Source organism: Fusarium redolens (genome assembly GCF_020744475.1).
Source record: "Fusarium redolens strain MPI-CAGE-AT-0023 chromosome Unknown BKA55scaffold_8, whole genome shotgun sequence".
In the NCBI taxonomy this organism is placed as follows: domain Eukaryota; kingdom Fungi; phylum Ascomycota; class Sordariomycetes; order Hypocreales; family Nectriaceae; genus Fusarium; species Fusarium redolens.
In genome coordinates, this window is record NW_025763671.1 from 413,907 (window position 1) to 428,013 (window position 14,107).

The following is a 14,107-nucleotide window of genomic DNA, read 5'->3' on the forward strand; positions in this document are numbered from 1 at the left end:
TGGCCCATAAACTCTCTTGCTTGAACCATGAATAGCTCTGCCCTGCCCTGCCCTGTCCCCAGCCAAGCCTGAGTATCAACAGGCGCCCAACCCAACACCCCAGTAAATTACATGTAAAACATTTAGAGAAAATATCCGAAAACCCTCAGCCAATCAAGCTTGTCTCGTTATCGTCAAGTTGTACTATAAAAGACTGGCTCTAAGCGCTCTGTTTCAACAGCTTATTCGCGGCCTGTTCCTATTGGCGGCACAAACTCCACAGCGGCCGGGACCTAGCTGCCAATCGTCCTGTCTCCACTGAACCGGCCTGCGGTCTTGTAGGCTTTTAGTGCTTGTTACAGGGGTTTCGTGATGCCTTCATGGATAATATCTGGATTCTGGTCTGGTCTGGTCTTCTCTTCTCTTCCCAGAGTCATGCTTTTTTAGGCTTGGTCGACCCATAGTTGGCCTTGATAGTCTAGACCTGATCAACCCTTCTCATTTCCTCTTTCATGCCTCCTCCGTGAGTGGCTAGTTAAGAATAGATGACCTCCAGAACCGTCGTCTTGGATCACTACATCATTTGGCGATAGCCGCCCGTTAGTAGCGTAGGTAAGGAAAAGTAATCAACCAAATCCATGGACCGTGGCTGAGCTCTTAGTCTTTAACCTACTAAGGAGATAGATCCCTTTCACATTGAAATTTCATTGCTTCTTTTTCTACCATCGTTTCAGCTAACAGACGCCTTTTTCATGGATGTTGTACAGTGTTGTATACATATACGATAAACGCCACCGCGTCTAAACGCCGCCATCAATGCTCTGTTTATATTAGGTACCCCAAAACCCTAGGTTTCCAGCAATGATCCTTGCTCGCCACTTCGCAGTGCTGTTCTCTTTCTAAACTCTTCGTGGGTGTTGAACTGGTGCTCTGCAGTCTCATGCTTGTTTTCAATGGCGTCCAAGTCTAAATCGTCGACATTCGTAAGCAGGTGGTTCTGTCGATTATGCTCTCGGATGCGAGCCCACTTGAGAACTCGAATTAACTCTTCATGCCCGTGAACGGCATTGGCCTGGATATACGACTGTACTATCTGGTCGCCTGGCCATTGCCAGATCCCAATCTGGAATCGGACGTCTCGTACGCGATTGCGCACTTCGTCCGTTAACATGGGTTCCGCAAACGCACGATACGCACACAAAGTCTCCAACATGTCCACGTCGTGAGGTAACACCTCCATGTTTATCATCTCGTCTTCTTGTGACTGTAGAGGGCTCCATTCCATTATGAGCCACATTGTTAACTGGGCCATTTCATTATACTCCCCTGCAAACGCCAGCGACTGCATCAGGTCGTGAGCAAAAGGTGCCAACACGGGATCTCGCCGTGATCGCATGATGTCCACAAACGATAGATCTGTACTTTCTTCTGCTTCAGGCCGCTGCCTCTCTCGTTCCTCGACAACGAGTGCATGATAGAAGCCTTTCATACGTGAAATAAGAACACGAAATAGATGCAGAGCTGAGTTGCTCCTTGCCTCCGTGCTCATCTCGGTTTTAGCACCGTCTTCCTCGGCATTTCTGCAATAAAGGGCGCCAAGTAAGTTGAAGTTGGTGTTGTTGGCTTCTACAGCGCTCGCCAGTACCTGTAGCTCTCTTCGCAGAATCTTCCGCAGGGTTCTCACAAATCTGTTGAAAAGAAACAGAGTCATTCCCTGCACGGCGTCGATACGATCTACAAGGTGTATTATCAGACGAAGTTGCGCCTCCAGGGTGAGCTTCAGACCATAATGATGCTGCCCTACATTCTTCATGATAGGTGCCCATACATGAGGTACCCAGTTCTGGTTCCTGCGACCCACACGCAGCTCTGCGAGCCGAATGGCGCGTATCAGATTACTGCCTTTGGGGTGCACTGTCTTGGACAACATATCCACATACGCCGAGAACAATGGTAAAGGAATAGCCTTCAGCTTGTCAGCTGTTGGTTCGGGTACCAACAAGTAAGCGTAGTTACGATGCTCTGTGCTTCCGTCTTGCAGATAACGATGGGCTTCCTCGAGAGTTTGGGCGTTTGCCACTAGAATGTGAAGGATGTGTTCATCGGGCAGCAATCCGTCGCGTCTCATCATCTCATACAATTCTTGAGGGGTCGGGGGTTGTTGTCGCAGCTTCTCCAGTTCTGTCAAATTCATGTCCTCATTTGTAGGATGACTCAGAGAATTGTCTCCCGGTAAGGTGCCTTGTTCGGGATCAGCATCACGAGCAAATGATTTCCGGAACATGGCTGCATATTCTGGCAGTCCAGGAGCCATGCCAGCCTTTGGGGGTTGGCAGAACTGCTTCCATGCTTCATGAGCGTTGCGTGTAGCAATGATTGATGCTTGCCACGCCGAAAGGTCTTGCTCCGGAGCTACTTTGACCTGCTGCTGAATTGTTGGAGTACCACCGGGAGTCATGCCTAGCAGAATATCCAATGCACTGTCAGCCTCCTGTTTGGAGAATCCTGCTTCCTGCATCATCATCCCTGCCCGAACAACGCGGGACCAGCTCTCTTCTGCTTCCATAGCCTCGTCCATACCGTCTGCTGGTTGCAGATATGGCGGCCATGACTTTGAATACCGTGTGGCATTGTGGATCTCATCTCTGTTCTTTGGCATCCCGGATAGCACAGTTCTGATGGCGCGGAACGCATTTCTGTCTACCAAAAGGGCTTCCGGGAGACTGCCAGACATTCTCAGAAGGGTACGCTGAGCCTCCCAGACGTACGCGTAGGGTATAGACGAATGCTGCGGCCCGGATCCGCTATTCCGAGCAATAGCGGTCAGGCCGGCATTGAAGTACTTGCATCTCATCCAGTACGTCTGTTCGGCAGAACCTATTTTGTAGTTGAAAATAAACTCCGCCATTATGTCGGCAAGCACAATCAGGCGCCTTGCTTCTATGCGACGACAGTGGAAGGCAAGTCGTTCCATGATAATCATGAAATCTTCTGTTGTGAATCTTTCCATTTCACTGCTTGCACGTCCTCTATCCCAAGATGTCCTGCGAGCCTTCTCAGTCGTAGCACGCAACCGTCCTTGAACATATTCCAACAGGCGGTCCAAAGTCGAGATTTTGCTAATGCTCGATCCCAATCTCAGCAGATAGTTCAGCATGAAGACGGGCTTCGGAGACATATCTACCAGGAATAATCGGCATCGGTCTTCGTCGGTTTTGGCGAAAAGCATACTCATATATTCGTTCAGTCGCTCCTCGGTATTCCCGCTGTATTCAAGGGTCTTCATCAGGGTTTCCCATTCCGACTTGTTGGGCAACGCTTGGGCAAGATCTCGGTTGTTTTCGAGGTCGGCTTCCACCTGTTGTCGAAGGTGCATTTGAATCACGACGACCGGAAGGCGCACAGTTCGAATGGCGGCAATTTCTAAAAGCGATTCTCGAGGCGGTTGTTCCAGAGCAAGATATTTACGAAGTAGAACTGCAGGACTTTGCTCTACCCAACCTTTGAGCATCCTCAACCGTCGCTCAATTCGCCCGTGCCCGTTATCTTCATTGAAGTCTGAGAATTTGAAAATATTTTTCGGATCGTACAAGCGCTTGGGCAGCACTTTCTTGCGGCGCTTTTGGTAATCGTCGGTACGACGGTCCTTGACTATGGCGGCCTCGACGGCATCCAAAGAGGACACATATCGGCGGGTTTGGGCTGAGTTGAGGCACGAAGCGGACTGAAAGAGTCAATTGTAAGCTTCACATCGTAGAAAAGAAAGAAAACTCGGCTTTTGAGATTCACCTTGGCTTGGGTTGTCACGTCCTGCGACAAGTGCCACCCTCGCCTCAGCTCCCGGGTTGCACTTCTCAGCATTTCTCGCCCATTTCTTCAAAGCCAATGACACAGCTAAGAAGGGTATAAATGGCGAAGCAATTAAGTGCGGGAGTTGTGATATCTGCGGTGGCGTAACAAAAGTTGGAAAGTTCGGTTTCCATTCACGGAAACAATTTGCATGCGCCAATCGAGATTATCGGAGTATCGGGCAGCCCAGCTGTAGGTCATTGACAGCCAATCCGGGGTCGCTCCTCGCACTTCAGCTCCTCCACCAAGGCCAGATAGATAGATCCCTTAATAGGTTGGTCACTCCTTACCTACTATACCTGCGTATATCAGGATTTCTGAGGTTGTTGTCAAATTTGTGAATATCTTTCGAAGCGAAGCGCTCGCCTAATGATTTGTGTGATACTTTCGATGCGCTGGGAATCCCTGCTAATTTTCATACTTTAACAACAAAGCTCTGCCGGCAAAATGTTTCTTACTTTTCTCATTTTTGCTCTACTTTTTGCAATTTCAACATTCATAGACACATCAGATACCAGCCGGATCTTTTCTTTTGAATTAGTCACCTTGTGACTTTCCTTTCTTCTTCTTCTTCTTCTCTTCCTCCTCCTCGACCTTGTCCTTTCGCTTCTGCACAACCTCCCAGTTGTAAACTCTTGCTATAGCGACTTCCATTGTCTACGGCATAGTCAGTGATGGCTCACCCTCGTAGCGAAGGCTGTTCAAACTTACCGTAATTTGTTCACGGAGAAAATCCAAGTCTTCTTCGCAGTTAGACAAGCTGGTCTTTGCCGTGGATAGCTTGGAACTCAGTAGTGTCTCTGCCTCGTCTATGGGGTATGAGAGCATCACGTTCGCCTGTAGAATATCAGCTTCCTGCTGCTAAGTATGGCGATAAGGGTGCGTTACTCCCAGCCAGATGTAGACCTCCTCTGTCGCAGGAATCTTCGCCTTGGAGTACAAAGTGTCATTAAGTTCGAACGTCGTGTCTATCGCTTCGTCGTCATCCTACACCGAGCATCAGCCCTGCTTTGTCCAAGAATGCGCTGCACGTGCTCACCTTTCTTAATTTCAAAAACTTGACCGAGTCAAGAGTCTTCTGAATATCCGGAATCTTCTCCTTGAGGCCACCCATTCGCTTCTGTAGGTTCATCTCCATGAATTGGTATTTCCTACCCCACCATCCAGAGTCAGCGCCAATGCCTATGTCGCAAGCTGAAGAGAGCATGCATTTGAGGGCGTGCGTCGTCCTAAAGCTTCTCGACAAAATTTGACTCACGATATCATTTCTTGGAAGCTTCGTAGAGTGGGTTCGACGTCGTCTCGAGTAGAAACATAGTCCTCGACCTTGTCAACGAACGGAGCATAGGGGATGCCCCGTGGGTTTGTTGGCGTAGCATCTTTACTATCTGGGAGTAAGTTTCTGTCTTCCATTCATGAGAGGTTGTATTGGGTTTCTTTGGGCTCTTACCTTTGCGCTGCCTCTTTTCCTTTTGACGCCATTTTGTTAATGTCACTTTAGGTATTCAGGCAAGACGAGGTAGCTGTACGAAGCTGGGGTCAGGCGTGGGCGGGTTTTGCGATTTGGGGCATTTCGTCAGTGGGGTCTCACCTGGCTTCGGTCAACGGTGAAGGCGGGGGCCCTCACCTTGATTTTTACTTGTATCCCACCCCATGACAAAATAATGTAGTCCAACTCGTGAGCCCTTCCTCTCTTCCTAAGATAGAGAAGGTAGTTTACAGAAACAGTCACCATATACTATACCATAGGAGTGTGATACATTTGTAGTCTTTCTGAAATTGGGTAGCTCCCCAGGTTCACAATGCGATTGAAGTTGTCTCAACACAGTCTAACAATGCCTGACAGGAGTGTATTCCTTTTACAATTATTGATGTTGGCACTTTGGTTTTTCTCCTTTAGAATTTTTCTGTATGTTGATCTCTAATCGATTCCCCCGTATCTTGACGTCCTCTTACACATTATTGAATAAACTTAAGAGCACGGTGTATTCTCACAAACCTTCTCCAAAGTAACACAACAATTTCAAGCTCGATAATTGCATTGGCTCGTCTTATTGGTTTCTATAAATCACTTCTACCTCCCAATATCCATTTTAACTTTCCTCCTTTCCGTGATCAATCTCACGAGTCTACGCGACGCCGTAAAGCCCCCATCATCAACTTGCATGGCAAGCTGGTGATTCTTAGCCGAAGAGTAGATGAAGCTGAGTCAACCCTTACGCAAACTTTTATTTACAACCTTCCTCAGATATCAGAGTTGCTAGATCAGTGATCAATATGCTCTAACTCGCTCAGGGGCTGTGCCTAGTGCATACTCGAACAAAAACTTCTACAATAACACGCATCGATGTGAGTGAGGAGCAATAGCGAGGAATTATGTTGAACCCCTGATCCAATAGTCTTCTCAGACTCGGATAGAATCTCGATGAAAATGCTATGTGATCTTCCCTGGGTATATGCGGCCTAACCCAAGTGTAGATGCCCTCACATAGTATGATAAACCCCCGAAACAAATACTTAAGTGGTTATCGCAAAGCTTGTTCAAAAAAGCTTATTCAGTTGTCCCGAGATTGACAGAAAATCTACCTACTAAAGATGGCCATCACCTTTTACCTTAGTCTCCTGAAACTCAACCTGTACTGTCTTCTTGTTGTTAGATATAAAGTAACCCCAAAATCCCTTCTCAAAATCCTCTCAGCCCAAAATACCCGGCTTTCTCATTGCTCAAGACAGCGTCTCTCAAAGTCTGTCTACCTAATCCTCCGATCAGCTATCCCTATAATATTCCATTGACCCCGTCGTGTCTTCAAAGACAAAAGCTCGTCTTCGGGGCTCAGTAAATGGATCGATGGCTATGCTCCCTCGACAGGAAAATTGGACGGCTAAGGACTGGGCACATCATCTTATGACGAAGGCTTGTAATATAGATAAGACACTCACAGTATCCGGTCAGACCGTCGTTGCTAACTTCCAATAGATTGGGAGAGTATTTATCAGGAGATGGATAGCTCCGAAGATTCCAAGGTAATAGCAGACCACCTTACTCAAAGAATGATGCCGCAAGTGCCCATGGCCTATATCAACGGCCGGCAGTGGTATAGCAGAACGCGTCCTGTGCCTCCTGAGCCTGCATATCTGGCCTGTCGTCCTCGTCGTCTCCCTAATCAACATGGAGCGGTTGGAGATGGTCTTCCCCAGAAGTCAGCGTCAGCTTCAGGTTCCGCCCGCCAGGATCCGGAAAGAGATCTGACTCCCTACACGATGAAAGCATCACCACATTTGACAGACTTATTTCCTTCTGATGGTCAACCCGTGCCCACAACACTAGCGGAACTAGTAGCCTCATCTATTGCTGGCGAAGACCCTATGCTCGAAATATCAGTAGGGGCAATAACCCCATCTACTTCTGACGGAGATCCTCATCCTGACTCAGAAGAGCCAACTGGACTCGGCCAGGAAACGAAATCGCTGTACCTCAGGGATTGGAAATCCTCACTTTCTTTCAAGCATGATTCCCTCACCGACTGTGGTTCTGTCGCTATTCCTGCACAGCTGCATCCATTCAACTAAAACAGGCGAATGTTGCAATTTAAGGTGCGACAGGCGTAGAGGAAAGGAATATATATCAAGGGTTGTGGAGCAATACTTCCATCGTGGGCTGGTCATACTTATTGCAGTTGCCATTATAGCTGGAAGTTATTTCCCCACCCCCAAGTCTGCACTATTCATAAGATGTATAGTTTAGCTGTATTAGACGAGGCTGGTCGAAGTGGGAATAATGCCTAGGACAGTTCAGTGTCGATATCATTTTCAAGATGGGAGAATCATGGATATTCTGGTTTGGCTCCTCGGATACCAAGCAGTCACCAAGGCATCAAATACACTGTAATCCAGTTGAACGTAAATCGTGCAGGGCCATCCAGTCATAAGTCGTGGTAGAGTATCTTTACATGACCATAGCTAAGCTCATCGGTCGTGTTAGTCCATTCGCTTCTTTGTATCTCCCAAGTCACCATTGTCCGCGTTCGTTTCCAACACGTGAGTGTTGGTTGAAGTCTCGTGTGTTTCGTCCTCGTCCCAGTCATCGTCGATCTGGTTCTCGTCCCAGTTGTCAACCTCCTCTTCTAATGTTTGAGAGCGACTGTTCCCTTCCATAACCCCAGACTCGTGACCTTCGCCGAGCTCAACGTCACCCTGCTCTTCGCCAGGAACAGCACTGTATCGTCTACGTCGCTTGCGCTCGAGCATACGCTTGTGATACCACGAGCAAAGGCCAACACCAAACAAACTTCCTATCACATTTGCAACAATGTCGTACAGATCAAACTCCCGACCGTTGTCGAGGAAGCTTTGGATGAATTCGGAACCGACACCAAGAACAATTGTGCAAACGACCAAAGTCATATTCAAAACGCGTCTTCGATTCGTATCGACAACCCAGTAAAACACAACGGTAAGCGCAAAAAAGGTGATGAAGTGTAACACCTTGTCGTTGACATATTGGCCAAGCTGTATTGAAGTCAAGCCGGCGTAGGCGGCGATGAGGAGTAAGAGCAGGAAGACACCTAGCAAGCTATCAGTTTTATTCACGGTCAAAGACTATGTGTTCGAGTTCTGAATATCGATCCTAGAGTGGGACGGCATTCCACTGACAACACTGAGGGGAGTCGGACATAACGCAATGACGTACCTGCAACTGGGAGTCGTATTCTCATCATGAAGAGTCCAGTAGCTTGAGTTGAGCCGGACAAGTCCAACGGAGTGGTTAACTTCCAACTTCGTATAAGAGGGTCCTCGGTTCTCCAAACGTGGCGCCTTGTCAAAAGCAAATGTCTGGTCTTTTGTGAATGCAATATCGGGCAGGTTATAATAGTTGTGTAAAAGACTGGGATTTAGAGAGCTTTGACCGAGCAGTGGGAGAAAATGAAAGCGTGGAGCTCTCCTCCACGCAGGAAGCTGAGTGACGACGATAGCCCTTGTGGCGGGGCTCATCAACAAATGTGGCAGTGCATGAACTTTGAACTGACAGGGATTTGCCAGATCACCAATTCCATTGGATCAAGAAGAGTGTAACATGGACACTTATACTACCCCAGACCCCAGCAAGGGGGCAAGAAAACTTTAAGACCTCCATCTTGGGCGACAAAAAGGTCCAGGTAAGCTTACTTATAAATCTAAGAGCTTTTAGATGGGTTATTTTTGGCACCCAAGTTTAAGGTCGGAAGTTTTCTTGCTCCCTCAAGCCCAGGTGCATGCAGTAGATCGCTTCTTCAACATTTGATCCCAAGAGATTCTATGAGACTTCAGATTATTATTTTCTGAGCGATCGTACAGAAATTAAGGAAACCGGAGAAGATCATCATGAATATAACTCGCCATTAGACTGATACAATGCTGCTTCAAGGAACACCATCATCATTTATGCATTGGGAGGTTGTAGGGCTACAATTTGGAGTTTGATACTTTGGTGATCTCAAAGTGGCCCCATTTCGGGCTTGCTAGGCACAGACACAAGCGCAGGCATGCCCCCCATATTCCTCGATCTTGTGTATCGCTGGCTAGAGATCATCTCCGGGGTGGTCTAGAAAGATGGCGTTGTTCTTCATTCATGGTTTGTGGGAACAAGGATGTGTATTGCATTGTGTGATGTGCATATATTCCTCATCACCAGTAATACACCCCTTATTAAGAAGGCTTGGCTATGTAAGATCCAATTCAGATTTTTCATTGTAGGCGCGTGGTGAGTTCCTTATGATGGCGTCTGAAGATAGGCACGTTAAATTTTGAAGTAATAGCGAATAACTTCAATGATTTTCGAACTGCAGGCAGAGTTCGAATACCTTTAATTCGGGCCTTGGTGTTTGTGGCACGTGACTCGCTGACAAAGATACATAGGTAGGCTCCATTCTCGGGGCCGAAGCATGTCCTCTGTAGGTACGGAATACATGGTGGGTAAACGATGAGAAGGGAGCCTGTGCCCAAGACCGGACAATCAATCAAACAAAGGAATTGGTATCCCAATTAATAGCTTTAATAGGGAGAGAATCATTCACCAACTTGAGGTAAACTTCCAATCAGCTACTCTAACCCTCCTATAACCTCAGCCTCTTCAGGTCCTTAGTACCCATAACTCTCCCCCGCGAGATTCCCCCACGAGTCGGTCCAGCGCGCGCTCACTCAGGGAAAACTCTCCACTTTGGGAAAGGTACCTGACAAGGCTCCCCCCAAATCATCAACCTCACCTCTTGAACAGACGACAAAACGGTAGAACGCGATCCATCAAAACACCACCTTCCACGTGCCATATAATCACCAAATTCTATCTACTATCTCTACCGATGCCTCTCGCTTGTCCCATGTGGTCTTGAGCTCACCAATCGCCCTCGGTCCCGCCGCACGCGAGCGCATCCTGTTGCGCATGGCGACTCGCGCCCCGTTTTCGCTATCATCGCCCTGGGTCCATCATGTCCATCACCAACGGCCAGCCCGCCTGGCAACCTCCCTATTTGCACCATACCAACAGTAATAGGAGTGTATCGCATCTCGACGATATCCCCGCGCGAACTCAAACTCCTATTGATAATTCAAGTGTGCTGATGCCTGAGGCACCACTTGACATCGAGGAAGAGAACCGACGCGCCCTATTTGCGGATTTGTATCGCAAGACTGAGGACAAGGTCGCGTTACTCTTCTCCGAAGATGGTTCTTACAATTATCCCGCGATATCTGCTCTCCGACGTTCTCCGCCCCCCTCCGCAAACATTATCCCTCCCACGACCGACCACGACCCAATCAAGGAACCCCCCTTAAAGAAAGCGAAGCGCACCATCGATGAAGACGACTACGACGACGATGATGACGAAGAAGATGACGAGCCTTCGCAATCGGCATCAAAACCTCATTCTGCTGTCGCCCCTGCCAATACGTTACTGTCGCCATCCAAATCAGGGAGCTCACCTGTTCATTCGGTGACATCACCAAGCAAGCATGGTGAAAAATCCAAGGATCAAGATGGCTCACAGTCAAAAGACAAAGATGGTGAAGATGCCATCAAGAAGCTTGAGGAAGCTCGTACAGCTACCGAAGCCGCCGCTCGGAGGAGTTTCCACACCATCTTTCACACCTTGGAGAATGACCGCGCCGCTATGCTAGAACAACAACAACTCGAAGATTCTGAGAAGCAGCTCCAGGCTGAGATGGATCACAACCATCATCCAATTAATAACCATAGTGCTGCCCCAAACCAGGGGTCTCTCAGCAGCGCCAATCTCGGCGCTTCTAGCCTAACATTAAAACATCTCATCGCTCGTATCGACATGAAACGAGATCAGGTTCGTGCCTCTGATGCCGAACTCCGGCTCTTGATGAACGAGGTCCGTAAGAATAGGAGCAAATGGGCCAGCGAGGAGAATGTGAACCAGGAGGAGCTGTACGAGGCTTTAGAAAAGGTCTTGACAGAACTCAAGGCGCATACGGAATATTCCACTCCCTTTCTGACAAGAGTCAACAAGAGGGATGCTCCAGACTACTACAATTGTGAGACACCACGAACAGTCTCGTGCCACTGACGAAACTAATATACCTATAGTCATCAAAAACCCCATGGATCTCGGCACAATGACCAAGAAGTTGAAAAGTCTGACTTACAAATCCAAGGCTGATTTCGTTGTGGATCTTAACTTGATCTGGGACAATTGCCTTAGGTATAACCAAGATATGAATCACCCTCTGCGACGCATGGCCAATGGGATGAGAAAGGAGGCGGAGAAACTTATTCCATTGATCCCAGATCTTGTCATCCGCTCTCGAGCAGAGGTTGAGGCAGAAGAACGGCGAAAACAGAATGGCGGGGACGACGATGCTGGGGAGGATTCCGATGACGAGCCCATTATGTCTTCACGAGGTCGCAAAGCTGGCGCAAAGGGGACAAGTAAGGCACGAAAGGCTCCAAACGACCAGAAAGAGGACACACCAGCAATAGACCAGAAGCCCATTCTTCAAGTAAATGGGCTTCTAGGAAAAGTTCGAGAGGGCTCAGAGGTTGACGGCAGCAATGGCTTTGCGACTCCACCGATTGCTGGCTCGCTCACTCCAAGCGGCGTCAACGGCCATTCCGGCATGGGGAGCAACGCCGATGCCATGGACATTGATGGGCCAAGCATCAATGGCCTGGCACTAAACTCAGCATTTGGTGAAGCTGCCGAGCAGGCTTTTGAGGATGAAGAGTACAAGGTCTGGAAGCAAACTACTAAGAAGGATCGAGCCCTGGTTGCCAAGGAGCGATTCCAGCTTTTCAAGGACAACAAGTTCAACACCGAAGCCCCCGCCCTCGTTCGTTCCAAGGCCGGTATGCGTCGATTCCTTAAGCGACAAAGGGAGGCAGAGGCAGAGGGCATCATTACTCATTCTCAAGCAAACTCCACAGCTGTGGCGTCGGAAGATTCACCAACAAAGCCGACCGAGACTCTGGCTGAGGAAATTGAGGAAGAAGAGGCTAAGGTGATACCCGACTACTATGATACGTTGAGCAACATCCCTGATATTCACCCGAAACTTCAATGGGTCGAAGATGGAGAAGGGAAAGTTATCAACCAGCACGAGGAGTTCCTACGCCTGGTGCCGCCTGGGTCATTCACAGCACCAACGAGTCGTCTGACAAAGAAGATGGATGAGAATATTCATCAGATTCAAGAGACGAGGAAACTTGCAACCAGGATCTCGGTTATCAAGCAGATGCAAGTTCAAACTCAGGTATGTGAAAACCATGATGTATGCTGCTGATTTACTGATGTGATATAGGTGTATACAAACCAATTCCCCAAGTCAAACTCGGATCCCTTCGTAGAACAGGATATTGAGCCTCATTTCATCAGCGATGACGGTCCTGTCATGGCACCCGAAACATGCCAAAACGCCCTCAAGCGCTCTATTGCCAAGGTTCTCTACCATACTGGATTCGAGGAACTTCAGCCATCAGCCATGGATGCCTTCACAAGCGTTGCAGCAGATTACTTTCAGAAGCTGTGTCGAACTTTCAATGTTTACAACGAGTCAGAAAAGAAGCCATCTCCGGCGAATGCTCAGGGGTCCAAATTCCAGTCCAGATTCACTCCTGAGGAAGTCATCCTCCACACCCTGGACGAGAATGGTCATGACATCAGTTCGTTGGAATTGTACGCGAAGGATGAGCTCGATCGCTTGAGCACCAAGTTGGATGCTCTACATGAACGGATGAAGCTTCATCTTACTGACCTACTGCGGCCTGCTCTGTCTCAAGATGCTGGAGCTGATGGGGTTGGTGCTTTCAAAGATGGCAGTGAGCAGTTCGTTAGTGGTGACTTCGCCGAGGACCTTGGTGAAGATTTCTTCGGTTTCCGGGCTTTGGGTCTGGATAAGGAGATGGGACTTGATATGATCTCCGTGCCCTTGCATCTTTTGCAGACGAGAGTTCGCAACCAATACCAGATGCAGACACAAACGACTGGCGAAGCAGCCACTGATCTCTTCGAACCACTGCCGTCTTCAGAGCCAGTCACAAAGGAGAACATTCAGGACCAAATTGGCCTGGTCAAGAACTTCTTCCTGGCTAAGCTGCACGCTAATGGCGATCAGCCCCTTGTGGAGGACGAAGACCTGCCTACCAAGCAAAAGAAACCTCGTCCACGTTTGGGCGCGAGTGGAAAGATTGTAACCGCTCAGAAACGATCTCCTAAGGAGCAATTGGCACTCGCTAAAAAGAAGAAGAAGATGGAGGCTGCTGCTGCTGAGGCTAAAGCCAATGCAAACGCATCACCCGAAAAGGGCGCGCCAGGTACTACCCCTGGCAAGAAGAAGTCCATGACTGCAACAACTGGCCCAGCCCCCAACCCTGCAGTTCTTGCTTTGGCTCCAAGCATGGAGAGGCAGGACAGCATGCATAGTCAGGGCAACGCCAGCCAAACAGACAAGGACGACACTATCGGCATGATGAGCCCAGAAAGCATTGCTCAGTAGTGGCATGCAAAGCCTTGGGCAGCTACAAACTCTTCGAGACTTTGGTGTCCACTATAGACACCATACCATACTCACTCTCGCCAACATACACTCTACTCCGCCAGTGCCTTACCGTGAACCAGGGTGCCTTACAACTTACTTTTTCATATAAATCATGTACTACTTTTCCTATATTTGGTATTGACGTCCTTTTACATACCCCGGCAGACATGTTATGGGCCTTTGAAGCTGGTCTTTGGTTTTGTCGTTATTCTTTTATCTTGCATATGAGCAACCACTCAATAAA

At 48.4% G+C, this 14,107-nt stretch overlaps 5 protein-coding genes across 5 annotated transcripts; 2 read left to right on the top strand and 3 right to left on the bottom strand.

Annotated features, from left to right (window-relative positions):
* Positions 1-625: 625 nt before the first annotated feature.
* Positions 626-4,043, bottom strand: BKA55DRAFT_567878 (uncharacterized protein). The gene is made up of 2 exons (XM_046192775.1): positions 3,769-4,043; positions 626-3,703 (listed from the first exon to the last, which is right to left on the bottom strand). The coding sequence occupies exons 1-2, from the start codon at positions 3,838-3,840 to the stop codon at positions 827-829; spliced, it is 2,949 nt and encodes a 982-aa protein (XP_046049090.1). The 5' UTR covers positions 3,841-4,043; the 3' UTR covers positions 626-826.
* A 29-nt stretch (positions 4,044-4,072) lies between these two features.
* Positions 4,073-5,443, bottom strand: BKA55DRAFT_675647 (Prefoldin subunit-domain-containing protein). The gene is made up of 6 exons (XM_046198076.1): positions 5,279-5,443; positions 5,087-5,212; positions 4,868-4,979; positions 4,717-4,815; positions 4,540-4,665; positions 4,073-4,485 (listed from the first exon to the last, which is right to left on the bottom strand). Exons 1-6 carry the CDS (start codon positions 5,308-5,310, stop codon positions 4,366-4,368), a joined length of 615 nt encoding a protein of 204 aa, XP_046049091.1. The 5' UTR covers positions 5,311-5,443; the 3' UTR covers positions 4,073-4,365.
* A 1,281-nt stretch (positions 5,444-6,724) lies between these two features.
* On the top strand, positions 6,725-7,602 carry BKA55DRAFT_361554 (uncharacterized protein). The gene has a single exon (XM_046185856.1). The coding sequence runs from the start codon at positions 6,829-6,831 to the stop codon at positions 7,396-7,398; it is 570 nt and encodes a 189-aa protein (XP_046049092.1). The 5' UTR covers positions 6,725-6,828; the 3' UTR covers positions 7,399-7,602.
* BKA55DRAFT_361553 (uncharacterized protein) lies at positions 7,603-8,648 on the bottom strand. The gene is made up of 2 exons (XM_046185855.1): positions 8,519-8,648; positions 7,603-8,393 (listed from the first exon to the last, which is right to left on the bottom strand). Exons 1-2 carry the CDS (start codon positions 8,544-8,546, stop codon positions 7,807-7,809), a joined length of 615 nt encoding a protein of 204 aa, XP_046049093.1. The 5' UTR covers positions 8,547-8,648; the 3' UTR covers positions 7,603-7,806.
* A 1,644-nt stretch (positions 8,649-10,292) lies between these two features.
* Positions 10,293-13,821, top strand: BKA55DRAFT_511566 (uncharacterized protein; the record flags this gene model as incomplete). Its single annotated transcript, XM_046187722.1, has 3 exons — positions 10,293-11,364; positions 11,417-12,579; positions 12,628-13,821. 3 exons carry the CDS (start codon positions 10,293-10,295, stop codon positions 13,819-13,821), a joined length of 3,429 nt encoding a protein of 1,142 aa, XP_046049094.1.
* Between the last annotated feature and the right edge of the window lie 286 nt (positions 13,822-14,107).